This window comes from Ambystoma mexicanum, chromosome 5p (genome assembly GCF_040938575.1).
Source record: "Ambystoma mexicanum isolate Mex_15411 chromosome 5p, UKY_AmexF1_1, whole genome shotgun sequence".
NCBI lineage: Eukaryota > Metazoa > Chordata > Amphibia > Caudata > Ambystomatidae > Ambystoma > Ambystoma mexicanum.
The window spans coordinates 753,385,049-753,412,681 of record NC_090930.1 but is presented as its reverse complement, the minus strand read 5'-3'; the positions used below and the strand labels follow the sequence as shown (position 1 = coordinate 753,412,681).

General features: G+C 46.3%; 1 protein-coding gene across 1 annotated transcript in view; it reads right to left on the bottom strand.

Annotated features, from left to right (window-relative positions):
* The window catches only part of GLB1 (galactosidase beta 1), a 622,172-nt gene that overhangs the window by 87,520 nt on the left and 507,019 nt on the right, over positions 1 to 27,633 (bottom strand). Inside the window, exon 14 of the mRNA XM_069613134.1 lies at positions 4,017 to 4,148. Within this exon, the coding sequence (XP_069469235.1) occupies positions 4,017 to 4,148 (132 nt within the window). The remainder of the gene's footprint in view (positions 1 to 4,016; positions 4,149 to 27,633) is intronic.

Genomic DNA, 27,633 nt, shown 5'->3' with positions numbered 1-27,633 from the left:
TTGGCAACAAATCTCCACTGACTTTATAATGGAACTCCCCCTTCTAACTGCCACACCACCATAATGGTGACTGTGGATTAATTCACCAAGCTAGCCCATTTTGTGTTTATGCCCAAGCAACCTCTGCAGCACAGATGGCAAGTCAATTTTTTAAATCTATATTTTCATCGCATGGGCTTCCCGATGCTATTGTTTCTGACAGAGGACCACAATATACCTCCAGATATTGGACTCTTGTATGTAAGACTCTAGGAATTCAATGTGCCCCAAGGTCAGGGTATCATCCGCAGTCTAATGGGCAGACAGAGATTAAACTAGACCCCCGAACACTACTTCCATTGTTTTATTTCTGCTTTACAGGATAACTGCAGTAATCAGCTCCCCCTTGCAGAATTTGCCTACAACAAATGTCACCACTCTACCATTAACAATAGCCCCTTCTTATGAACCTTTGGCTACCATAATTTCAGTGTACCATCTCAAACACCATCCTCCACTACTTATCCAGCCGTTGAGGTTTTGATGGAAGACATACAAGAGAGACACAAAAAAGCACTCTTGGCACTCACTGCCTCAAGAATGCAACAACAGAAAAATGCAGACCACAAAAGGACAAAGGAACCCAAGCTGCAGATAGAAGATAAAGTATGGTTATTTGCACAATTCCTTCATGGACATCTGGTAACATCCAAATTGTCGCCACAATATTTTGTGACTTTTATCGTATTGGTCCTGTGGCTTATCGGTTACAACTCCCCAAAATATGGTCTCACATACATTCAGTGTTCCACATCTCCCAATTAAAACTCCATTTACAGGACAGTTTCCTAAGAACGGACAAAAGACCTCCAGCTCCGGTGGACACCAGCTTGGGTCCCGAATTGGAGGTTGCCGGAATATGCGATTCCCATTATTATCGAGGACGTCTCCAATACCTCATCGAATGGAAGGGATATCCCCTTCAGATCGCACCTGGGAATCAGCCTTGTTTGTCCATGCCCCTGCAGGATGGGGGGCCTACTGTCATGAATCATTATTCCTCATGGTCCTTATGGAGCAGGTGGAAAAACATGAGTGTGAGATCCCTTTATTATTCATCCAACACGGCGCCCAAGTGCTCCTCAGAAGTTGATCTCATACTGCTGTCAAGTTTTTCTTAAAATGGCCACTAGCAAATCTTGGTTTGGTTCACAATCGCTCTGCATATCTATTTACAAAATCAACACAATCAGCCTGGTGCGTTGCTTCAATCTCGACCCTAGAACTACTGTAAGTATTTCTACTCTCTAGCTTTCCTGGTATTTCTTGGTTTACATCCTTTCTGGTTCAGGATGATAGCTCAGGGGCAACGTGCTCGCCTTGGAAGCAAGACTACATGGAGCAAAACAGGTTCGATCCCCAGGTCTACACTTAGAAACCTCTGGGTATTAAGCGCATTATAAATAACCAATCATATCATATCATATCATATCATACATCATTCTCCCATCCAGCCTCGCCATTACTTTCTAGCCTTGTTTTGTTCTCTTTATCCTCCTTTCACCGTGTGCCGCCAAGGGACGTCTGGATTATGCACCGTGGCCTTCAGCGCAACCCGTGCACAAAGACTGCAAGCTCGCCTCGCCCACTACCACCACGTAACACTTTTCCCATTTCATTTGGGAAATCTGCACGACTGTTCCTTTTTACATTATCATAACAGGAAGCCTTGCACTCCTGACCTCCGGTGCGGCTCCGCGCATACTATAATCCATTGCCTACAGTCTTACTGTGAACCTTGCGGCTCCGCGAGCCTGTATCTCACACTCCCTCTGAACTTCTGTGCGGCTTTCCACTGAACAATATTCTTTGCCTCCAGTAGCCTTGCTATCCCTCCCGGCTCACACAAGCCGACATTTTTATCACTTTTCCATGACAATGTGCTTTGATTAGGACTCCCTAGTCCGTGCCGTGTTTAGCGAGATACACAACATTATTCTTGCTGACAGTCCTATATATTCTAATCTGAACTGCATCTCGTTCCTCCATTGAAGTTTACATGTAAATAAATCCTTTACCATCTACAGCCTGCCCAGGTTCTCTAAGAGAAGCATTCTTACCTCTTGTGCCCCGTCTGCTTTAATAATTATTCTTGTTTCATACATAGTTGAAAACTATTGCTGCCTTCATTCCTGGAAACTCTTTGGTCGTGTCTCAGCACTTACCACTACAAACAGCTTCCAATAGAACAGCTTCCTGACCACCTATTGTGTTTTATTCTGCAGAAGTGTTTGGTTTCCCAGACTTTCTCCCCGGCTCTGTTTCCACCTTTCAGGAACCAGTGGAAAGTGTGGAAAGCTCCCCATTTACCCCACTCGCAGAACGAGCTTCATAATAGGGAAGTGTCCACTGTGTTTTCTGTAATATTTCATTTGCGGTCATAACACAGTGCCAACCGCAATCTTTGATCAAAACCTAGAGGACATGTACAAGGGTAGTGCTGGTTCCAACTCAAGAAATGTACATTCTAACAGCTTTTGAATGAAAGCCAAGCATCCATCCAAAAGAGAAATGTGCTGGGGACCCTAAACAACAAAAACAGTGCCTTTAATTACTGCCACTTGGAAGACACAAGGGGAGAGAAGAAACGCTAACTGACTACGGCTCTTGGAGAAGCTCTTAGTGTGACTTTGATTTCTCACAGCAGTTTCATTTGTACACAATTCCTTAGCATATCTAATTAATAAAGAAAATCGAGAACTTTGCTTCAAGTTGTCAGTTGATCCTACCCCCCCATTAATGACGGTGCAGAGAGAACTGAACCCTGCAATGGAAGAAGATGGCAAGCTCTCATTTGAGGATTCATTGGGAATATATTCACTCCCCGTACTTGAGATGGTATCCTACTAATCTGCTCACTCCTTTTAGATCTCAAAGTGGTTTTACAGCTCCCACATTGCACATCAAGGGCATCCTTTAGGTATCGGCCCTTAGCCCATCCCTTCTCACCCCATTAACTCTCTGTTCAAGCTTGTTTCATCCCTCTATCTTTCACTAGCAACCCTTGGCTGAGCATACCCCTAATCTTGCTTTACTTTGCCTGCTTCACCCCCAACATCTGAATGCATCACCAGCTACCTTTCTGCCTTCCATCAATGGGTGGCCCCAGACTACATGACGCTAAACTCCTCCAAGATGGAAGTCCTCTTTTGCCAATCCCACTCTCTCATCATCTTCCTTCCCAACCGCCACACTACTTCAGACATGGCTTGAAACCTTAGGGTCCACTTTGATAGCAGACAAACTATCAATTCATCACACCCACTGCCACAGAAGCCATATCAAGAAAGATTATCCAACACCTCAATTCATCACTCAGCTAAAACTCTGCTCTTTATGCTGGTACTCCATAAACTGGACTATAGCTCGAGCCTACACCTGGGACTTAGCCACTACTTCTTCACTCCCCTCTACAAAGTTCTTAAACTTGCCACATGCATCCTCTACAATCTACCCAGAACCACTTCCACCTCAATGCACCACCACCACTCAACTCAAACATCATTCCAGCTTCAAATATATCCATTGTCTATCCCACAGTAACTTGGTGACTGTAGCTCTCTGTACTCTGCTTCTACTCTGTGATCCACATGTTCTATTGAATTACCCTCAACACCCGGTTAACACTATCTCGCAACCAATGTATCTTGCAAAACAACCCTACCGAGAAACTGCCTCCACTATTATGTATCCTCAGCGTTTATGTCAGACATGACATCCCCACAACAAAATAAATACAAATAAATAGTACATTTTATCTGCATACTATTTTGTCAAATCTATTCTCATTATTAAAATTAACTGTACAGAATATAGGAAGGATATTTTAAGCAATATTTAATTCAGGCAAAATGTTGTCATATGCGCATCATCATTTGTGCATTTGATTATCAGTGGTTATTTTTGTGCTCTTTAAACATGGAGCAGTCGGTCTTACCTGTACTGCTGCTTTTCAGGAACTTTGCAGTTTAGCTTACCTTGAAGTCATTGTTATAACGCCCAAAGTTGACCCTGCCCATGCTTTCCACCAAAAGATCAACTTTGTCCCCTGCTTTTCCGGTAATATTGATAGTAAAGTACTTGTTTCTTTCAAGCACACCTTGAGGAACCTAGAGGAGACGACGGAATACAAATATTTTTTGCTACAATGACACTGGCAAAATTCTAAAGTGTACATTTCAATGGAACATTTAATAAGATGACAATATCAACTACCAATCGTTCAGGATCGTCAGACTTTTAAAGAGGTCTGTTTTTATGGCCTTGAAGCATGGTCATTGGATAATTCTATAAACCTTACTATTCCATGTCCACCTCCAGTACGTCAAGGACCAATCAAGTCTTCAAAGGAAGGTCTTATTAGGCTATTGCCGCATCTTAAACCATCTGCTACATTCCAATCGACATCATTGTTGCATGACTCCTTGTCCATACCAGATGTCGGCAACCAAGTTATCAACTACTTCAAGTCATTTCCCATTAAAGACTGGCTTGAACAGAAAAAAACTGATACATTACACAATCCTAGATCTCTGCGCCCGTGCTTTATCATTTCTGCCAGTGGTCATTCTTTCACCATAATGGACAAGCAGAGGCAATTATGGCCACATTAGGTTTAACATTTGAAAAAGGAAGGTGTTCCAGCCATATAATTCTCTCTTTCAATTTATAATTCAATAAGTTGCTTGGTATATTCAGATAACTAGTGTGCATGATTGAGGCAAACAATCCACCACTATGTGATGTTGTGTAAATTAATGACAAACTAATAATGCACAAGTCCTGAAAACATCCCCCGAAGAAATATTAAGTGCCATTATTAGTTCCAGCTTCTAGTGAAAATGAAATGTTGGTAAAGAGCGTGAAGAGAGGGATGGCATGATGCAGGCAGAAAAAAGATCAGGCGGCATTAGGATGTTTGCTTTTTGGCACACAGATGACGATAGAACACCATGATTATGTTTCGCTCATAGGTGCCACAATAGGGTTTTCGGTTAATAAGTGGCACATAAGCACCATATTTAAATTTGGTTCATATGTACCACTTTAGCACCATATGGGTAGCACTTTTAATGCCATAGTACATTTTTGATCATACTTTCAAATGATGTTATATTGCCACAATTACATTGGATTAATCATAATTGATAGTTGTGGCTTACATATGAAGCTCTAACTCCAAAGTTAGCTTTGCATCAAGCCATGATTTAACGCCATACTTTTAGCTTACAGGCAGGGCTATGATGCCACAATTAATTTAGCCTCAGATGTGGTTGTAAAGACTGGAGGGGGTTATCTGTACTCCTGCTCTCTATATGGCAGAGTAGAGGCACAGAGCACCCCAACCAAGATTCTCTATTTTGGTGACGTTGGACGAGCAATCAAGGTTTAAGCTCTCAGGTGATGCAGGCTGGTTCTTACGTACAGTGCAGTCCCCCAGCACCCACAAAGGAATGTCCACACACTATGTTAGTGAAAACACAGTTCTTTATATAAATAAGGCTTTGGTCATGTACACATACAATAACACACTTTGTGCTTAGACAATACTAAAAATTGTAAATATACACAGTCTCAATGTAGCACCACAATTACTTCTTAGATTCCACTACAATGCATCAACTGTAGACAGTTTCAAAATGGCATACACATCAATTAATAAAGTGAACCAACAACAGACTTAGGAGGAAAACAAGTTGGTTAGACAATAGGCAGAATACTGGCCCCTACCCAAGACACAGTTCTCTATGAGGATCCCCCCACCTGAGCAACCTGTAAAATAAGTGATCTAACAAGCCCAGTCCATATATTGCTTATAAAAGAGTCTTATTTCCTTCTGTAACAGTTCTACCACCCCAATGTACCTGGTTTAGCAGAGTTCGGCCTCGGGTCGTTGATGGATCCTTCTTGAGTGACTCCCTTTAAGGCCGGAGCCACGGATCGTTGAGGTCCCTCGAAGAAAAGCGTTGAACGATGGCATGGAGGTGGCAGCTTCAGTCCTGGTGGTGCTTGTCAACGATCGGTCGTGGATGTCCTGCGAAGATGAGGCATGTGGTGCACCTCGACGATGATAGTTTGTTGCTGCAGAGCGTCGATGAAGAACTTTAGCCCAGCGAGGGCGTCGGGTCGTCAGTGTCTTTGTGGTCTTCGGGTGGCAGGAAACCCACCGGCGGATGCTCCTCGGCACGTTGGCGGCCTCTACTTTCTCCAGCGGGGCAAAGCGGTCAGCGCTGCTGGCTAGAGCGTCCTTGAATTCAAAGTGTCTTAATCAATGGAGCGTTACTGCTCCGGTCATCAGTGGCACAGCGTCAAGCTGTCCCCGCTTCTCGTCAACACGGCTTTGACGGGCCTCCAGCGGCTATAGCAAAGCTGTGAACCCTGGTCCACGACGGTGGACGGCTGTCCGGGTGCTTCTCTTCAGATTCCTCGGCAGTCCCCGTCTCCGGTCGACAGTCTTTCCAAGGCTGACTTCCAGGGCGCTTCGGCGAAGGTTAGCAGTGCACGATGGTCCCTCGTAGCTCGGGAAGAGGTCTCCTAGCCCGGTCCTCTCTTGGATCCGTTTCTCAGCGACACAGCAGCTTTCAGATTGCATCGAAGGTAACAGCAGTCAACCTTCTTCTTCGGGCTCGGCTTCGAGATTAAGCATCAGTTTCGACTTCAGCTTTTGAACAATTTCCTTCAGTGAGAGGTCCCCAGATTTACAGTTTGGTCTCATGCACTCTGCTGGGTCACACTCAGGCAACCAATCACTCAGAAGGGCATTCATGCAGGCAGGCATCCAATCAGGCTCACAGTGCATTCAGGCCATTCTCCCTCCAGACACTCGCAACAAGGAATGTGTATTGGGACAAGTGAAAAAACAAATGGGAATGTGAAAATGAACGATTATGAAAAAAGAAAAAGAAATATTGTAAAGAAAAGTTAACATGGGGTAGAGAGGGATAGATAGGGAGGGACGGGGCCCTCGAATGGTCCGCAAGGACCTTAAGGGGGAAGAGGGGTTAGGATTCTACTCTAAGCGCAGAATCCAGAGTGTAGCAGCGAAACGGAACACCTGTAAAATAACTCCCGACTATGGGCCTCATTACGATCCTGCCAGTCCGGAGAGAGCGGTGGTGGTAAAACCGCTGCCACCGTTCTTTCCAGACCGGCTGATTGAGAGTCCTGCAGGCGGAAGGTGTCATTCCCGCCAGGTCTGACCTGGCAAGTTTAACACCACCCGCCTGCAGGCGGACATGGAAACGCTGGCTCTGTCATAGATGGAACCAGTGATTCCATTGTCCCCATCCCCATGGAGTTCTATGGGGCTCCATGGGAATGGGGACTTACACAATTCAACCTCTGGAATTCCCAGGTCACTGGGGTCGGAATGCCCCAGTGATTCCGGGAATCACGGAGTCGGAATGGTAATACGGGTCTGGCGGTAACCTGCCGGTTTTTCCGGCTCGGTTACCGCCGGACTCGTAATGAGGCCCTATGTATTTTAATAAAGTTTGCTGTGGCAATTTCACTCCACTCAGCCAACTGGTCCTGCCTCTCATTTGGGTATTGGGGGTGGGAGAGGGGCTCCAATTGGGGAAGTGAGTGCAAATGCAATGTGGACATAAAGGGGTGTAAGAGTGTGCAGTATCTCAGGACGTACCCCAGATGCAGGGTGTCAGTGCTATCCGGGGCTCCCGCACCATTTCACAAAATGGTCCTTGGCGGGGGCCACCCTTAGTGCTGATGCCCCCACTTGGCACGGCCTAGGAAACGGTGGGTTTGGGGGAGAGGGCAGGGCCTCGCAAGTCACCACCCACAGGAGTTTTTTTGGGGGGGGGAGTGGGGCGTCATCAGGGGGTGACATGGGGTTGAACCAAAGCCTGGGAGCACCCCTATATAAAGGGCGCTGGCATGTAGGGGCAGCCTCTTTATCTCCTGTTCCTGGTTTGTGACGCCCTCCCACCGGCCCTTTCATTTTGTTTTGGCTATGATGATATGTTTTTTCTTTCAGACATGCCCAGCGGATGTTACAGGGTGTTTCCCTTCATAAAGTACTGGCTGATACTACAAGGGGACTGCACTGCCATCAGCTTAGAAAGAACATCACCCAGGAGTATTAGACTCAGGGGAGAGCCCATGTGAAAGGGGAGGGCAAGGGAGCTTGGAAGACCTTCCAACCCCAAACGTGGGTGGGGGGAATAGAGGGTGTGTAACGAAGGAGAAGGAGAGAAAACAACGAATCCAAACAAGGGGAGGAGGAGGAAAGAAGGGAGTTCGGGGAAACGGGGCTGTGGGAAGTAATGAGGAAACAAAGATTGGGGGTAGGGAGGGAATGGGGAAGGGAACCTGAGAAGGACGGTTAGGGCAGGGATAGGAAGGAATTGGGGAGTCGAAGGGTCAGCTAAGGGAGACAATTGGGTATGCCTAGGATGGGGACCTTGGAATGCTGTGGGAAGTGGGCACAAGAGGAGCAGGGTTGGGAAGATTAGGAGAGGACCTTTTAGGAACTGGGTAAGGGGATGTAAATGGAGAAGGGAATGTCTATGGGACCACGGGGTGTGGGGGGGGAGGGGTAGCTAACCGGGTGGGCCTCGGCAGATAACTATGGTGAAAAGGGAAGGAGCTCAGCAATGCGAGGCTTGAGAGGGACGAGGGGTTCAGTTTAAGGCGGAGGAAGTTCGGACAGCACAGGGTTGGAGGAAAGGGAGGGTCACGATAGGTTAAGGGAGGAACGCAATGGGGATCAGGAAAATTGTAAGGGAAAATCGAGATTATCAAAGGGAATGGTCAAGGGGGTAAATAAGTGTAATGTAGGGGAAATAAAGGAATAATTAAAGGGGGCAAAGTGATAAGTTGAATGGAAGAAATTAAAGTAAAATGAAGCAAAAATGACAAGTGAAAAATCAAATGCGAATGTGAAAATGAACGATTAAAGTGAAAAAAGAAAAAGAAAAATTGTAAAGTAAAGTTGGCCTGGGGTAGAGAGGGATGGATAGGGGGGCGGGGGGCGGGGCCCTCAATGGGTGTGCAAGGACCTTAAGGGGTTTGGGGGGTTAGGATGCTACTCTGAGCGCAGAACCCTGAGGGTAGCGGCAAAACAGAACACCTGTAAGATAACTCCTGACTATGTATTTTAATAAAGTTTGCTGTGGCAATTTCATTCCATTCAGCCAACTAGTCCTGCCTCTCATTTGGGTATTGGGGGGGAGGTGGGGCTCCAATGGGGGAAGTGAGTGCGAATGGAATGTGGACATAAGGGGGTGTAAGAGTGTGCAGCATCTCGGAACGTGCCCCGATGCAGGGTGTCAGTGTCACAGAATATAGAGGTGACAAGAAGTCACTCAACTACTTCTGCACTGTCAAGGGGAGTCCGAGTTACAGCTCTGAATACTTTTGGTGACATCCACAGCTTCATGGTTGACCAGTGTATGTGCAAACTCTTAACACAAAAAGAACCTGCAGGCGTGATTCCCTGAACGTTGTTTCGTAGCCCCTTGTGGGATGCTTGTGTGCCCTTTGAAATGGTCGAACCTCCAGAGGGTATAATTGCAGGTTGGAAGCACTTCTGGTTTAAAATCTGTAAGTTTTGGGTCTTTGTCTACTGCAAAAACTGGAACAATGTATTAGCTACCCACATTTGCAAAAACCTCGATGAAACAGCATGCAAATAAGGGAAGCAGAGTTAGTCGACTCGTATTTACTTACTTTGCAAGACTGCAAATTAAAGAATTCACACCAGAAGGGTGGTCACACCAGGCGGTAGCTCATCGAGCAGAGAAGCCCAGCGACGACGAAACGGGTAGATTTCTTCATGCAGCCAGTGACATTTGTGTGGTCGTTCATTCCCATTTAATGTATTGATTATGGGATCTTTACAAACGTTGCTGCCGCCAATGAATACCATGCATGTAATGATTTTTCTGAAAAAGTGACTCACTTTTCTGTTGCTTATTTTATAATCTTTCTAGACTATTCTAACCATCTGTCTTCTTGTGAAAAGTGTTACCTGGTAGCTTAACGTCCATATCCTATTCTAAGGTATGGTGAATAACCTATGTAAAATACCTCCTAATATGTTTGATTCCAAAAAAGTAACATATTGTATAGTGCAATGTAGCACTTCGATCACAGGAAATATAGGATCCAAAATAAACTGCAGGTCTTCCAGTACAACAGGAATCGATTTTTTTTCTCCCTCCCATTTTCAGCTCCATGAGTCTTTAGTGGCAAGATCAGAAAATCTGATGTATCCCTCAAAAGAGATCTAATTCAGAATGCTATGCTCAAACAAGGTCGAAGGTTACACATACTGACACCCAGAATAATACAATATAAAACCCTGTAAGCTTTGCTAATAACCTGACATGTGACCCATGCCCCATAGTTAAAATTGACCTTTTTCCCTGGATTATGAACAGTTCAAACCCCAAGCATAAACAGCCAGAGTGCCAAAGGAGTGTGTGAGGATTCATGGGATTGCGTCCCTTCTCCCGAGGGGGGAGCCCTTCCCTGTGGGTCTAGCGAGGTGAGCCTGCTATGCAATATTCCCCCTAGGGGTGGCAGAAAGCAGGGCCTCAAAGGGAGAGACTCCCCTCATGGGGACAAGGACTCCTGTACCGTGATGGAAGTCCCAAACCCTTTTGCTCTTGAGTCTATGAAATTATAAAGTCTGCTGAGAAACAATATGAAAGCACTACTGTATACTATTGTAATATTCCTTGTAATAATCCCTGAGGATAGCTTGGGGGCAACACGTTTGTCCTGGAAGCAAACCATGCATAGCAACACCGGTTCGAATTCCGGTCTCGCGCTTACAATCTGTCCCCGGTATTAAGCGCATTATAAAAAATAATTATAATTTCTTCCTGTAAATATTGATACCACCAAGATAAGGAAGACTAAAGTGGACAAACGGTCTGCTCTCAAGTGCTCTTCCAGGAGTACTGTGAAGAAGATGATTGATGGAGGTTATGCAAACTACTCCTTTAGCAAGTACAGAAGGTACTGGGAAGATGTGGCCTCAAGGAGGCATGAAGAATACCCAATGGATACAAAGAAAAGACTGACACACTGCTGGGTAGGACCCAGTTGAAGGAAATAAAAATAGAGAAAGGACCCAATGAGAGATAAAGCAGGCGTGAAGCCTGACAGATCCGGGAAGTACAAACCTGGGAGCAAAAAGCTACATCGGGGAAGCAAAGCTCCAGTCGGGAGGACGCCGACAGCAGATTGCAGGAGTCTTTTTCAGGCTGACCCAGAGCAAGCCTGACTGGAAGCTGTAAACCGACCCAAGGTGGCACGATTCAAGGAGTTGATACCGTCTGGCTAGAGCTCCCATGGTGCCAATGAATGGCAGTAGGGAATGGAAAGAGAAGCAGAGAGAACATTCCTTGAGAACGCATCAAACCAACACCTGACGAAAAACTGGCGATGCCGCTCCAACAAAGAAGCAGGAGTCATGAGACACCCGGTAGGAGTTTAGGGAAGGGTGCTGAAGCTAAGAAGACATTGGGAGTAGTATCCCTCATCTGAGTAACTGTATCAAGAATATCGAATGGGAAGAAAGCCTCGGGAGAAATCTCCCTTGTCTCAGGAATTGCCTCAAAAGTATCAAAGCTAAAGAAGACATTGGGAGTAATCTCCCTCTTCTTAGTAATTGTATCAAAAGTATTGAAAGGAAAGAAAGCTCAGGAGTAATCTTCCTCGTCTCCAGAGTTGGGATAGAAGTATCAAGTGTAAAGATTACATCACCAGTGATCTTCCTCGTCTCAGTTGTGTCAAAGAAACTGAAAGGAGAACTTAGCAGTATTCTCCGTCAACACTCAAAAGAGACATTCAGGCTAGACAGTGCCACAAGAACAATCTCCTTGGTCAGAGTGTTAGAGGAGAACAAAGACACTACGGGAAGAGTCCCCTTTGTTTTCACCAACAGGAGGAGGGGAAGAAAGGAAAGAAATAACTGTGTGTTGGAAACAACAGGAGTGTTTGACGTTTAAACAAGCCCTTGGAGAAACCTAGAAAAAAGTGCAACGGTTGATTAAAACTTGCAATGTTAGCCAACGGCTAACCAAGTGAACCAGGAGAATGGAGTCATTCTGCTAGGCCGGAGATTTTTGGAATTTGGAGTTTCCAGGCCCATTTCCCACTTATCAATCAACTTAAATGGGGGAATGGTCAGATCTTTTGGGACTTTCCTGAATAATGCTTCGCTGATTAAGCTTCTTCTGTTATTCAGGCATACTCTGGCGATAACAGGCTCCCCCCTCATTTACCTGAATGGGGAAAAAACAGCTGTTCATCCATTTTCTGGATATCAGCCAAACTTTGAGCTGGTTTTTCATCATCTTTTGCCATGGGATTTGGGTTCCTCTCGGATTGTGGATCGGTATAAAATTTCAGGATATTTCCTTCCAGTGTGGAATGCCACTTAAAACTGGGAGGAAGGTTGATTTTCAAAAATGGTGAAGAGTTCCCATCACCAGTTTTCTCTCCTACAGAGATGACAGTGATGTCAGGGACTTGATTGTTCCTAGAGTGAAATTCGATTTGATCAGACCGTTGTTCAATCACGTGGCATGTGCCATTTATACTTTGTTTAAATTTGATTGGCCGGTTAGCCTGAGTCCAGAGGACCTTGTTCACGCAGTCAATCAGGGGGTGATGACCTCCAGAGGAGGTCATTCCCCGGTAGACAAGGGGCCTCATTACGAGTCCAGCGATAACCGTGCCTGAAATTCCGGCAGGTTACCGCCGGACGCATATAACCATTCCGCCTCTGTGATTCCCGGAATTACCGAGGCATTACGACCCCGGTGACCCCGGGAATTCCAGAGGCGGAATTTGGTAAATCCCCATTCCCATTGAGTCCCATGCGACTCAATGGGAATGGGGAAGTGGAAACACCGGCACCATCTCGTGATGGTGCTGGTGTTTTCACGTCCGCCTGCAGGCGGGTGGTGTTAAACCCGCCAGGTCAGACCTGGCGGGAATGACACCTCCGCCTGCAGGACTCGAGATCACCCGGTATGGAAACAACGGTGGCGGCGGGTTTACCGCCACCATTATTTCGATACCGGGTGACTCGTAATGAGGCCCAAGGTGTGCCCGCTGGAGCACTGGGTGTTTCACCCTAGGTCGCCCAATTTTGATCTCCAGATCTGCAGTCCCTTCGACGGAAATATAATTTCCATTGAAGTTTTGGAGTTGTCCAGGAAGAGCTGTGAGGGGAATTTGGGGACTCTCCCCCCTTCCTGAATTAATTTGGTCAAAGGCCTTTTTGGGTGGCTTGGGATCCAGTATCCACCAGCGCTGAAAATGCACATTGACCCAGTACCTTGACGGAGGCATACAATCTCACTTCCCTCTCCTCAAGGGGGTAAAGAAAATGTGCATTTGGTGCCAGCTAATTTCTTTATTTTGAACTCCGACACTGTGATCTTGGGCAGTTTTCTGTGCCGGAGTCCAAGATCCTGTAAAGAAAATTTTGCACCCAGCAACAAACGGGCTGTGGAAGTCCTCTTTATCCCCTGATTCTTTGCTGTACCCCTTTTCCTGGAGACAGTCGCTCGAACCTGTTTGGGGGTAGGATCCCCTATTCCTTTCAGAGTTATCTGGGTGACATTGTTGGGGTTCAGGAATTGGTGGTTCTGGGTCTGTTTCCATACTTACCCAGTCTAAGTTAGGGTATTTTGGGACTCATTTTTCCTTGGGAGGGATCCCCTCATCCCTGAAAGAGAAGATTTTCTTCCCTGAATCCTCCAGGGATTCTTCTCCTTCGAACGGGATGACACAGACTTCCTCTACTAAATGGGTTTTCTTTTGCCCCTGATTTCTCCTACTTACCCTCTGTTCCCTAGGTTCCAGCTTTTCGGGGTAAGAGATTTGTATTCAGGTTAGAGGTTTCTAGGGGGTTTTCTCAGATGCGAAAGGAAGTTTCGTCTAGGGCTTTGCATCTTCCTTCCCCCGGGCCGCCTGCTCTGGAAACTGTTGGTTGTCAGGGTTTTCTCCCAGTCATTACTCCGGGGCAACAACCTGGGTGTTGAGCAGTTCTGGGCAGCCATGTTCATTTGAGGGCTCTCCTGAGCCCTCAACATGCGACCCAGGTCTTGTTTCAAACTTTGGACCTTGCGCTCCAGTTGCAACATCCTTTCTGGTTGGTATGGGGGTCTAGAGTCATACCTTTGCTGCTCTCAGGAAGGGTAGCTGGCCCTTCTCCCAGAGTAACTGGGTGTTGAGGGTTTCCCTGATAACACTCCATCGTTGGTCTTCCTTCTCCATGTTTTGGGGCTCTATTGTCCTGAAAGCAGGCAGAGAGGGGAGGATTGTTCTGGAAGTTGGGGTTTGGAAGGTATCTGGGAAAGAAGAAGTTGGAGGGTGGAGTATTTCTTCCCTTCTGAGAAATGTTCTGAGGGAGATTTTGCGGGAAGTTTCCTGGCGCAGTACTTACCTGAGTGGGCCCCCCTCGTGCCGGGGAAGTCCATACATACCCCAAGATGGGTCTGTTACCCTTATATCTCTGGCTGATATAGGTTGCAGGGTCAGATGGTGTATTTGTCGGGTACCCTGCCTGGCTACCACCCGATTGGAATTGATCAGAGGGAGTATGTTTAGGCCCCCCCCATTTCCAGGTCCAAAATGGGGGTATTTTTTTTCACCTCTGCCACCTTGGCAGCAGCAGGGGTGCTTGAGGGTTTGAATTGTTGGGGTTATTTTGGTTCTCAACTGGCTTTTGGACTCATAAATCAGGGTAGCCTGTTCTATTACCCAATCCAGGGTCCTATGCTCATGGAGGTCCCTGACCAATTCAGTCATTATGTATTTTGGGAGTGCATGAAAATACGTGTTAATGAACTCCTGTCTGTTTGTGCGCACCCGTCTAGAGGTCTGGGCAAATGCCCGCTTCAGTTCTTGCACAAACTATCTAGGTGCTTGGTCTTCTCCGCACTGCAGGTTGTAGGCTGCCTTGCGGGCCCTCCTGAGGGTTCCTGTGCACAGAGAAGTGCTTTAAGATGGCCGCCTTGTAGGTAGCCATCTTTGGTGATCTTGATCCTCCAGCCCCGTAAAGAAGCTGGAGTATTTCCGGGAAGAAAATGTCCATTTGACAAACTCCATGGAATTGTGATCATTTTTTATGCCAAACGACGTCATCTGGTTATATAATTCCAAATGCTCGCATACTGAGCATTTGGCATTTTGGTGATATAGTGTCATAAAGCTTCTGATGGCTTTTATTTGCCGAATCGGGTCCTTTAAGGGAGGCCGATAGTTAACACCCGGATTTTTAACAGTAGAAACCACCACCGGAAAGGTACCCAACACAGATGGCCAGAAGTATGGTGTCCAAAGTGAAGGAACAGTATCGACAGGTCAGTTATACAGGCCTGATTGAGTCCAACTGCCTCATGTTTCCCTGTTCTTGCAAACTGGCAGGCATGAAGTTAGCAGCGCCCTGTGCATATAATGTGGTGAGTTGGCTTGAGGTCCCTGGTAAGGGGGTCATCACATCATGTTCGGAGGGTGCCCTCCCATAACCTAACTGTTTGGGATGCCTCAAAGCATGTTTGTATCTAGCCCTTCCTTTCTCCAATCTCTCCGATTTATCTTTCTCAGCCCCTATCCCTTATTGAAATATAGAGCTTGAGTAGTTTTGAGCTCTGCTATAAGGGCTTGAGTAGCTTCTATTACTTTGTTTTATGTCATCACTTGGCCACCGAGTCGCTTGTTCTCCTCACCAAAGGACCCATTTTCCTTCTGCGAGGCTTGTATTATCTGGGCATACTCGGACCTCATCCTTTGCAGGAGACTAATCTCCTCACTTTGTGCATTTTGGGCCTGTGTTACCTGCTCTATGTCAAATTGTGCTTTCCTCACATGTCCCATTAATTTGTCATTCTCTACCTTCCTGTCAGTCAGTTCCTGAGAACATGACTCGCTTTTCTCCATGTCCTTCCTTAACTGGTACACTTCCTGACACATGGCACTTTCCTCCTGACACAATTTGATATTCTCCTCACTGAGGTGATCTGTCATTTCAGAGCATTCAGATTCTGGCGCTCCCAATCAAATTCCACCTGGGAATCGACCTCCTATATGATCAACGGCTATTCCCGTCTTTCAGTTGTTTGATTTGCATTTGAAATGCACAAATGTCCACTATGCAGGCTCCATGGTGCACCACTTAATTTTAGTTAACTCTCTGTCAGATTCTTAACCCCTTCTTCATATTCCTTTCTCAGTGCAGAAAAGTGGGACACCCTCTCTAAATTAGTTTGCTGCTGTGCCACTAACTCATCTTTCAACTGCTGAATCATGTTTTCTAATTTTACCTCAGAATCTTGGTTCTGTTGCAGAGGCTACACTCTCCTGGTATCTTTCTTACATAATCACCATTTGGAAGTATATATGGGATACATTACTCACCATAATCGTATTTCTGATGCTTGCATCTGCTTAGATTCACATGCTGTGCATAGGCCGACATCTAGTGGAAGCTGTGGAGTATTACAGTTTGTTTTTCGAAACTCAAAAATGGGAGTCGACACAGGGCGTGCCAGTAATACTATCCCTAGTGTGACGTCCACTGTACCCATGATCCCTCATGCGTGTAGGACCCTCAGATTGTATTTTTTATGACACGGGGTAGCATGAGGAATAGCGTGAGTACAGGTTATCCAAGCAGATAGATAGATAGATAGAATAAGACTACAAGCATCCATGCGCCTTGTCTCAGAGGGGAGGAAGGGCGGGCGCATGTGAATCTAAGCAGGTACAAGCATCAGAAATACGATTACGATGAGTAATGTATCCCTTCTGAGGCTTGTAGAATCTGCTTAGATCACATGCTGTGCATAGATTAGCGAGCAGTGTTAGAAGAAGGAGGTGGGATGTGAGAAGGGTCATGAACAAATAAATGTCTTAGAACCGCTTGTCTCACTTGAGTATCTGTCTTGGAATGAGTGTCAATGTAGTAGTGCTGAGTAAAGGTGTGAATAGAGCTCCAAGTAGCTGCTTTGCAAATGGTGTCGAGGGGTACATTTGCAATGAAAGCCCCAGTGCCTCTAGTAGAGTGGACTCTTGGCGTAAAAGGCAGAGTCTTTCCAGAAAGGGAGTAATACAGCTGGATACAGTTGACTATCCACTTAGAGATGGCACCTTTAGAGACACAATCTCCTTCTCTGCCTGTAGCTATGGAGACAAACAGTTGGTCTGTTTTCCTTAGCGGCATGGTCTTGTCTACATAGTAGAGGACCGCTCTTCGCACATCTAGAGTGTGTAGTTTCACCTCAGCAGAGCTTTTGGGTTCTTGGAAGAAAGCCGGAAGCTCAATGGACTGGTTAACGTGGAATTTTGAAATGAACTTAGGTGAGAACCTAGAGTGTGTTCGTAGAACAAGTTTATCCTTATGAATAGTAAAGAAAGGATCCTGCACTGACAGAGCCTGAATTTCACTGACCCTTCTTATGGATGTAATGGCTACTAAGAAGGCAGTCTTATAGGTCAGGTGTTTGAGACTAGCTTTGTGCATGGGTGAAATTGGAGGGTGGAGTCTCTTTACCCCTTCCATGAAGGCTTTAAGCACTGGTACTTTCCACCATGACACCTTGCTATGGGAGGTGGTGTAGGCTGACAGCGCCGCCAGGTGTACCTTGAGTGAGTTAAATACCAACCCTGCATCCGGCAGGTGGAGCATGTATCTGACAATATTGAAAGGAGTGGAATCAACCGGGTTGATTTGCTTATTCTGGTACCAGATAACAAATCTTTTCCATTTATCAAATTAACAGTGCCTCGTGTCCATGCAGCTCTGTGATAAGTTGAGATGTCCAAACTCTATGACTTCAGGAGCCATGCTGCCAAGTTCATTGAGCTGGGTTGAGGATGCACTGTCTGACCTTGGTGCTGGGACAGCAGGTTGTACCAGCACGGGAGTCTGATGGGTTCGCACACTGCTAGTTTGCGTAGGTGTGGGAACCCACGGTTGCCTCGCCCACATGGGAGCAACTAGGATGAGCGTCATCGATTCCCTGTGCATCTTGTTGACCACCTTCCTCATGAGAGGGGTTGGTGGAAAAGCGTAGGCAAACATCTCTGACCAGTTCATCCACAGGGCGTTCCCCTTGGAGTCTGGCTGAGGGAACCTGGATGCAAATCCTGAGCATTGCCTGTTTTTGCTTGTGGCGAATAGGTCTATAGTGGGGAAACCCCACCGTGAGAAGATGTCTTCTACAACTTCTCTGTGTAGACACCATTCGTGTTCTCCTGGGAGGGGATCTCTGCTTAAAGCATCTGCTAGTGAATTGAGATCCACCGGAACACTTTGAGATGACAGGTAAATGTTCCATCTGAGTGCCCATGTCCAAATTCTCCGGGCAAGCCTGGACAGATTTGGCGAACGAGTCCCTCCCTGTTTATGTAAAGCAACGCTTTCGTACTGTCTGTTAAGATCCGTACTGACAGGTCCAACAGGTGGGGTTCCAACGCTTAAAGCGCTCTGAAGACTGCAAGAAGCTCTAGCATGTTGATATGATTCTTGGCCACTGTGTGAGACCAGAGACCCTGAGCTGTGTGGTGAAGGAGGTGTGCTCCCCACCCTGACAGGGACGTGTCTGTAGTGACTACAGCTTGTACCTCTGGATCGTAAAAGGGTTTCCCCTTTGACAGGTTCTCTCTTGTCCACCAGAGAAGACTTTGTACAAGTGTTGGCGAAACGACCACTAGATTGTCCCACTGACCACTTGCCTGAGACCACTGTTTCGCCAACCATTTTTGCATGGGACGCATGCGCAGGCGCGCGTGGGGGACCAGGTAAATACAGGACGCCATCATGCGTAGCAAATGCATCGCTTTGCGCACCCTTATCTGGCGAACGGACTGATATAGAGGAATTTGCAGTAGTAGATTCCGAATTCTTTCCTCTGATGGAAAGGCCAACCCCTCTTGGGTGTTTAGGACAGCTCCTAGGAACTGCTTCGAGGTGATTGGCACCAGGCTTGATTTTTTCTCGTTTATGGAGAAACCCAATTCGAAGGAGGTCGATCGTTCTTTGAATGTTTGATCTGCAAATTAATGGGGTTTCACCCGTGATGAGCCAGTCCTCCAGGTAAGGGAACACTGGATTGCCTCCCTGCGTAGGTGTGCCGCCGCCACCGCCAATACCTTGGTGAATACCCTTGGAGCCGAAGGCTATATCGAAGGGCAGCACCTTGAACTGGTAGTGCTGACTGTTCACCTTGAAGTGCAACAATCTTCTGTGCGCTGGGAGCATGGAAATATGAAAATGGGCATCTTTCATGTCCAATGTTGCCATGTAATCCCCCTTTTTAGGAGGGGGATTACCTCTTGGAGAGTAGTCATACGAAATTTCTGGGGCTTGACATACTTGTTTGCAGGGCGTAAGTCTATTTCTGGGCACATTGTCAAATCTTTCTTTGGCACAAGGAAGTAAATTGAATAAATACCCTTGTTTACCTGGTTGCCCGGGACGAGTTCTATCGCGTCCTTTGCTAGAAGATTGACGATCTCCTCGAGGAGGATCTTTTGGTGGTCCAGGGGATGTATTCTTTGTCGTGGAGGGTGGCTTTGGGGGCGCTCGAGCGGTTCGATGCAGTATCCTGCGGACACTGTGGACAGCACCCATCTGTCTGATGTGATCCCTTCCCATGCTTGATTTAAGTTGGAAATGCGCCCCCCTACAGGGGTTGCGTGAGAAGGGACCCTGAGCGGAACATCCCTGCGTTGCGGGAGGCTTACCTCTACCTCTGCCATGGCTCCTTTTGTTTCCTCTGCCGTATATATAACTGGAGCCCCTTTGGGAATTTTGGCTGCGTGGGTGACGAAAATTACTATTTCCTCTTTGATTAGGGGGCTTATTTGTCAATTGTCCCAGGGACTTTAGAGTATCATACTCATCTTTGGCAGTTTTTAATGCGTCCTCTACCGCTTTGCCAAACAGAAGATTAGGTTCCACCGGCATGTCAATTAGGGATGCCTGGGTCTCGGGTTTAAACCCTGAATGTCTTAACCAAGCGTGCCTCTTAATGACAGTGCTCTCTGCTATGAGCCAGCCAGAGTTATCTGCGGCGTCAAAGGTTGCCTTAAGGATGCAACCGGACCCGGCTCTTCCCTCCGACGCAATCTGGGCCAACTGAGCCTTTAGTGGTTCCGGTGCAGAGTCAATGAGGTGAGCTACCTACTCCCACTGGTGGCAATTGTAACTTGCAATTGAAACTTGCCAGCAGAGTGGTGGTGTTGGCAATCCTTGCCTGGTAAGCGGAAGTGGAGGCTACCTTCCTTCCCAACCCGTAAATTCTCTTGCTCTCCTTGTCTGGGGGAGCCTTAGATGATGATAGAGGTGTCCACGCTCTTTTTCTGGTGTTTGTAATTACCAAGGAGTCGGACTTCAGTTGACCCCTTATGTAAAGGGGGTCTGACTGGGCGGCCCTGAAAAATTTCTCGATTCTGAGGTTTGTTAGGCAAAAACCTGTGCAGTTCCCTTAGGGACCACTGCAAAAAGTTTAGGACTACGGGAGTTAGCAGTAAACCCAATTGGTATCAGTCCGCACCACGCAGATTTACCCGCTAGCTGTGGCTGAGCAATCAGACTTCTCTCAAGAAGAGTTAGGCAGTATACAGAGCATACACAATAGGGCAGGTAAACGCAGTAGAACAAGCAAACACTGACCAGAGCTTTGGTGTAAAAGATATATAGTTATTTATTTAAAAACACATCTGTGAAAACACACTGGCACTAATGTCAAGCAAGTTCACAAACACAGTCACTAAAATATATACACTCCCTTAAAAGAATATTAGACAAGTCTTAAGTAAAGCCCCACTTATTTTCAGACAGCGGTGAGCACTTAACGCAGATGGCACTCTAATAATTCGGTTTCGAAGGGAGAGAAAGGCAGAGCATAAATTGAAACAGATCCCAACCCTTTCAAAAGAACACAGCAAGAGAGGAAGGCAGAATCAAACCGTGAAAGTTAGAGTTCAGAAAGCCGGATCCACTTTAAGAGGATCAGAACGAAATGTGTCCAAGGTCACACGGTTGAAAAGTGCACAAAAGTCTTGAAAAGGTTCAAGAAGTTGGACTAAAAGAAAGGGACCAGTTAGATGGTCAAGAGGCCAGCCCAGTCTAGAAGGTTAAGGATTTACTGTCACCTTGTAGCAATCTATAGAAAGGGAGGCCAGGCGGACACAGTACGTTGAAATGGTGAGAACACTCCAGCGGGGGCAGTTGTTCCTGGCAGCGGTTGCGAGTCGGTGCTTCGTCCGGCAGAAGAGAAGATCTCGGCGTGGAGGCAAGCAGGAAGTCATTGTGCAGCCAAGGAAGAAACCAGCCATTGAGTTTCTCGATTAAAAGGAGTGGTCCTTTCTTTCAAAGTTCAGGGGTAAGTGGCTATCGGGTTGCCGGGGTCAGTGGCACAGGCAATTCAACCACTAGACGTCCTGGTAGGCGAAAAAAAGAAAGCGAACTGGTTGTCTCCACCAGCTCAAGGGGAAGAGACTCTCCGGCAAGAAGATGATCTCTGTCGTCGGGAAGTGGTGAGACGGTTCAGCAGGCTCCACCGGTGGCGTCGTCGGTTGGAGTCACATAAGAGAACACAAACGCCATTTTTGAATCGAGTTCTGGCAAAAAATACCAACCGGTGAATTAATATTAAATAAATAACCCGGCGGTATGTTCGAAGCTATAGGAATTAAATAATTAAAGTTGGTAGCCTCGAACAATGGGAAAATCCCATAGAGATATATTCGCGGTCGAATATAAGAAGTAGTATCCACTGCCGCCAGCCAAAACTCGATCAGGGGGGATGGAGACGTGCCCCATCGAATAACAGACCCCGGGGCAATCGAATTGCCCCAACCAGTACGTCCACAATATAATGGTTTGTACTGGTTTCTGTTCATAATTTGGGACTAGTAAAGCCAATGGTGACTTTACATGCCCTGGGAGACAGTTGTCAGTCCCAGGGTATGGAGTCTATGGTGGGGTGTCACTATGACACCCCTTTGTCACTGCACTGAGGGTGCTGTGTAACACACATAGTAAAAACACATGAGACCCTATGGAGTAAAAGACCCCATAAAACACATTAACAGTCAAAGGAACCCCTCAAATCATGTCCAAGAGTGTGAGGAAAAGAGACTCACTCTTGGCAGGAGAAAAAAACAAACTCCAGAAATCCAGCAAAGCTGCTGGGGGACTCACTAGGTTAGGAAATTCAGCCTAAACAGAGAATTCTCCCTAACAAGGTTTACGGCCCTAGTGAGATCAGGAGTGAGAAGGGAAGGATCAATTCTCAGTTGGATGGACTTGAGAATTGGGATGGCTTGAGCAATGGGTTTTTTCTCTCCCACTTTTTCTTCTGCAAAGTCCCTCTCTTCCTGCGCCCCCCGAGTGTCTATGCGGAAGTGCTCTGCAGCCCTAGTCAAGACCTCATTTAAGAGGGGTTGGTTATCTACTGGAGAGTCGGTAACCTGAGATTCTTTACGAACAGGAGAGTCTAACCTGTAGACCTCTGCGACGTCTTCCTCCTCCCCATCCTGGCCCTCGTCATCTCCATAATAATCCACCCCCGTTTGGTCGTCCAATATTGATAAGTTCGGATCCTCATCGTACTGTTATGGATCCTCACCATACTGTTGGTAGGGTTGGATGTAAAAAGGGTCTGCAATCAGTCCCTGAGTTGGAGTCTAAAACCGAGGTTTCTTACTAGGGGGCTGAGGGTGCTCGGTTCCTGAAGGAGTAGCATTGTCCGGGGTATAACTGAGGAAATGTTCTGGATTCTTAGAGTAGAAGTCAGCCAGGGAAGACATTCTCGTCATTACCCTGTCTATATCTTCACTGCTCCATTTTCTGGAGCTGGGAATGCCAATTCCCTGAGAGGGTTCTCCTTCTATTCCCATATCGTGAGGAGTAGGAGGAACAAGTTTGGACTTGGGGGTAGGGACAGGGGTCTTGGATTTTTGCTTATCTGAAGACTTCTGACTGTCTGTATGTGTCTGTGGTGCAGAAGAAGAGAGAGAGCTTCTTCTGCTGTTTACCCCCTTCCCCATGGGTAGAAGAGTGTTTCTTTGGTGTCTTCACCTTCTCTGAGCTTTCCGACACGTGGGGTGGAGATTCGGGGGTACTGTTGCTTTCTTTAGAGTGTGCACGTTGGGACTCGGAGGCAGACGCCGAACGGGCTGCCGGAGCCGAGTTCCGGTGTGCAGCCTGGGGGTGGAGGCCGGATTCGTCTTCTGACGAACGTACCTCTGTGACTTTGGGGAGTGAGGCACTCTTGGCAACTGTGGACGGTTGCCTTGTGTCATGCGGCTATCTCGACCTGGAACGCCCAGAGGACACTGAGTCCGTGGACCGCTCTCTTTGTGCCTCTTTCCGAGAACTCGACACAAGTGTCGAGTCTCGGTTGGACTTAGAGTGTTTATGTGTAGTAGTGGTGTGGGTAGCGCTCGTGTCGCCAGGTGTGTTCCCCATAACTGCACTGCCGGACAATCTTCCGAGGTGGGGGACTTGCGCTTGGGCATCTTTCGACACCTCTGTGCCCGCGCCGTCCGAAAGTACGGCGTTGCTGCCATCACTGAAGGCACCCTCCACTTCCATGGCCTCGAGTTGCCTGGCGTGGTGGGCCCAACGTTTGGTCGAGCGGTCCTTTAGTGTTTTCGCCTTGAACAGGCTACACCCTCTGCAGTTCGCCTCGGGGTGATCCCTCGGTAAGCAGAGGTTACAGGTGGCGTGTTTGTCAACGCAAGGATACTTGCGGTTGCACTTGGGGCAACATTTAAATGGAGTGCTCTCCATATGCACCTATGGCACTGGGCTAGTGTGTGTAGGAAATAATAAGAGTGTAGAGTATGTTTCCACCCCCCACTCTCCCTACATGCAGGGCCGAGGCCAGAGGCCTTCCGAGGCCCAAAGTCCGTTGTGCAGCTCTCGACGGTTGTTTGTTCTTTGGACCGGCGTCGATCTTCGATGTCTCGACGTGGGAGTGAAAGAACGGGGAAATTAATATTGATTTTTTGCAAAATGGCTGAAAGCCAGGGAACTCTGCGCAATGCTTCCGACCAGTATTGCGGAAAAAAACAATCCGACGGTCCTACACGCGTGAGGGATCATGGGTACAGTGGATGTCACACTAGGGATAGTATTACTGGCACGCCCTGAGCCATCACCCATTTTCGAGTTTCAAAAAACAAACTGTAATACCCCGCAGCTTCCACTAGATGTCGGCCTATGCACAGCATGTGATCTAAGCAGGTTCCACAAGCCTCGTCTGTCAGGGCCTGATGTAACATGCCATTATCCTGCCACATATCCACCTTTACAGAGGTAACAAAGCATCATTCTAGATTGCCACATTTCATTCCCTTGTTCTATTCATTCACCCTTAAAAAACAATTTGAATAGAAGGTGCTTTCTGGCCATGGTCATTTCTACAGTGCTCATTATAAAATGTGTTCAGCACCCAATAGGTTCTCTATGCAAGGGCAAAATCTCAACCCTGTTCCTGCTTAGTTTGTATTCACAATGACAACTTAATGATTATTTTTATTTACATACACAGCCATGAAACCCAGGGTACAGGTTTGGACGTCGCCTTCACAATGCAACAACTTTCTATCCACTAAATGTAATAGTACCTTCATTGAATAGTCTGTTCTGCTGCACTGTCACGAGTGAAAACTCTCTACCAATCACGGCACAAGCCCCCAGTTTTGTTGCGGTTTATTATACGGTCACACGCAAGTCAGGGAGCTCCTTCCCCATAGTGCATGTGGTGCACAGTAAAAGTGCTTTGGATGATATTAGGTTATTTTTGATAAGGCCTCCAACCAGTCTCACACACAACCTCATCAAATACACGGTGCCACAATGGATATGGAATCTGGCCGGTGTGTATTCATAAGATATTAAAGTCTAATTAGGACAATGCTGTGGCAAACAGAAGAACAAAATGACTTTGGTAAAGCATCCGCACAGAGATAACACTAGAATATGCAGTCGCGAGAGTTTCCCCTTGCATCACCCCCCAATACAAGCAAAGAACAGTTCAAGGCACATGATGAAAATGAATGCAAACAATGTTATGCTTTTCTCCCAGCAACCCTCACTCTCCCAACATCCACTAGGATTGACTCTTTTGAAATGAAGGCAGTGGCAGGGAGTAGGAACACAATGGAAAAATCGTTTTTTGGGTAGTGCTCACAGAAACAATATGGGAGACAGAAAGGTAATGGGATACATGTGTTTTGCTACACCAGAAAATAACAGTTCTTTAGGGTTATTATCAGAACAGAATGGGAAAATAGATTTTGGGATGTTTAGCACAATTGCAATGTGAGAAAGAAAATGCTAATGGGGATTGGTCTTTTAGATCACAATGGGAACACAGGGACAATTTCGTTTTTACCTTACACCTTGCACACAAACGTGGGGGCAGGGATTTTTAGCATTTAATAATTTGGCAAATCTTTAGGACTATACCGGCTCACAACACACTGGCAAAAGATTGTTGATTTTGAATGCCAATACAGATCCTGTGAATTAAATGGGGGAATTAATTGGTTTACTTTGATAAATATGCTAACGATCTACACAGACAAATAGTGGATTTTTCAATGGGGTAATAACTAACAATGCTGAAAGAATACAGGGCCTACACATGGCTTTTTGTTTGGGGTATTTCTACTTACAGGAGAGTCTGTACTCGGCATCAGGGAGTGTCAGAACACACCACTGTGACAGCATGGGGTCAGTCAAGGATTTCCTCAGAGTCCTCTAAGGGTGTCAAGTCAGCTTCTAGGTATCCTAGCTCCTGTCTCCACTGCAAGATTAGGCCTCTGCTGGGATGTTTCTCCAGGTTTCAGCAGCAGTTCGCCTCTCTGATTATTGGCAGAAGTCCAGCTCTCAGGCAAGCTGGCTTTATTATAGGGCAAATTACATCACTACCTTGTCATAATTCCTGCGGAAGGGATTGGTGAATGTTCACTACACCACTCCCTCTGGTGTGCTGATAGGACAAGGGGATGGGCGAGTGCTTTGGGACAACTAGGTGAGGAGAGAACTTCATCATCCCACTTTGAAAGATGGGCTCGGTCTGCATAAGACTTAAAAATCTCCACATAGCAAGTAGCCTTAATTTTCACATCTTGACATGAATTAATACATATTTGAGGACTACATTTAAAGGCACATCAAATGAGACTAGTAAGGAGTCTGCACGTCATTCCTGTGCAGAGATACCGTTTTTCTTCATTTACTCCAGAACTATATCATTGAAAAATATGACAGTTTACGGGCGTCATATGAATCATAGTTGGCCTGCTTTTATTACAATTTGGCCCAAATCACATTTTCATGAATAACTTTAGGTGTGTTTACCCCACAAAAATCATTTTAGCATGGTTAGAAGGGGTTAACTTTCACCTTTAATAAAATCCTAGAATGACTTTTGTGCGATGTATACTATCCATTTCACACAATAAAATGCATGTCTCCCATTTAAAGCAATGGGCAGCCCCACCTTTTTTTTACATTCCAGTTCCCCTGTTCAAGCATATGACGTCAAGAGGGACCAGAGTTTATCTTAGCTCACCCCTTCAAGGTCTAATGGCCAAGCTAATGTACTTTTTATGAGGCTTGTGACCTGTGTCACAAGTCCTGCCAGAACAGACAGGGCCTATCAGTTCCCAACCGTATTTCCAATCTATAACATTATATTTCTTTCCATGTAATTAAGTACTGGCTGTGATTGATGATGGCACCCAGGCCGGATCTTCAGGGCAGCATGGGAAAGAATGCTGGGGTCAGATTCATTTCTGAAGAACTGAACGTTCATGCACCCAGCCGCAACTCACATTTTACTTTTAAATAGGCTCTTAGAAGGCACACAGTTTCAGCATATATTTAAGTGTCACCAAGTTGTCCCTTGCATACAGCTGTTAGATAAGATCATCATATTCACCCTTTTATTGGTTTTGGTGAACATTTTGCTTTGCAGATTGTCACTTTGGAGGAAAAACAATGCAATTTATATTTTTTTTTTTACACGTGAAATGAACTCTGTTTCACTGCAATTACTCTGAACACAATTCCGACATCCCATTGAGGGTTTTGTGGACTGCTGTTTCATGGACAAATCAGTGCAGCTCTCCATAGATTTGTCAAACATTTCCACACGTCTTTCCTTTATGAAAAGTTTTGCACACATTCTAGCATCTTTAAGTATTTAGGCCCACTTTCTTTCCTTTTTACTTGTGTTCAATAGGCCTTATGTCCATCATCATTTCAACGCATGCCTTTCATTTTGGAGTCCTTAGAACAGACTCTGGCCCTTTTATTCATGGCATCCAGGGCTATTTCACCGCACATAATCGTTCTCCCATAAATTCTTCCCCGAAATACCAGAGCGCTGATCCACTGCAAAATCTCCTACTTGAAGGATATCTCCTGGATGAGCCAATTTACCCCCTTCAGAGTGACAACCAGCTGAAAACCCAAGAGACTTTTCGCACCAAGAAAATGGAGTAGCAGCCACTGCCTTGCTGGTCTGGTGGGAGCTGCGTCATGGCGCCCTTGTGTAGCAAAACCTGAGCCTCCATTGGAGG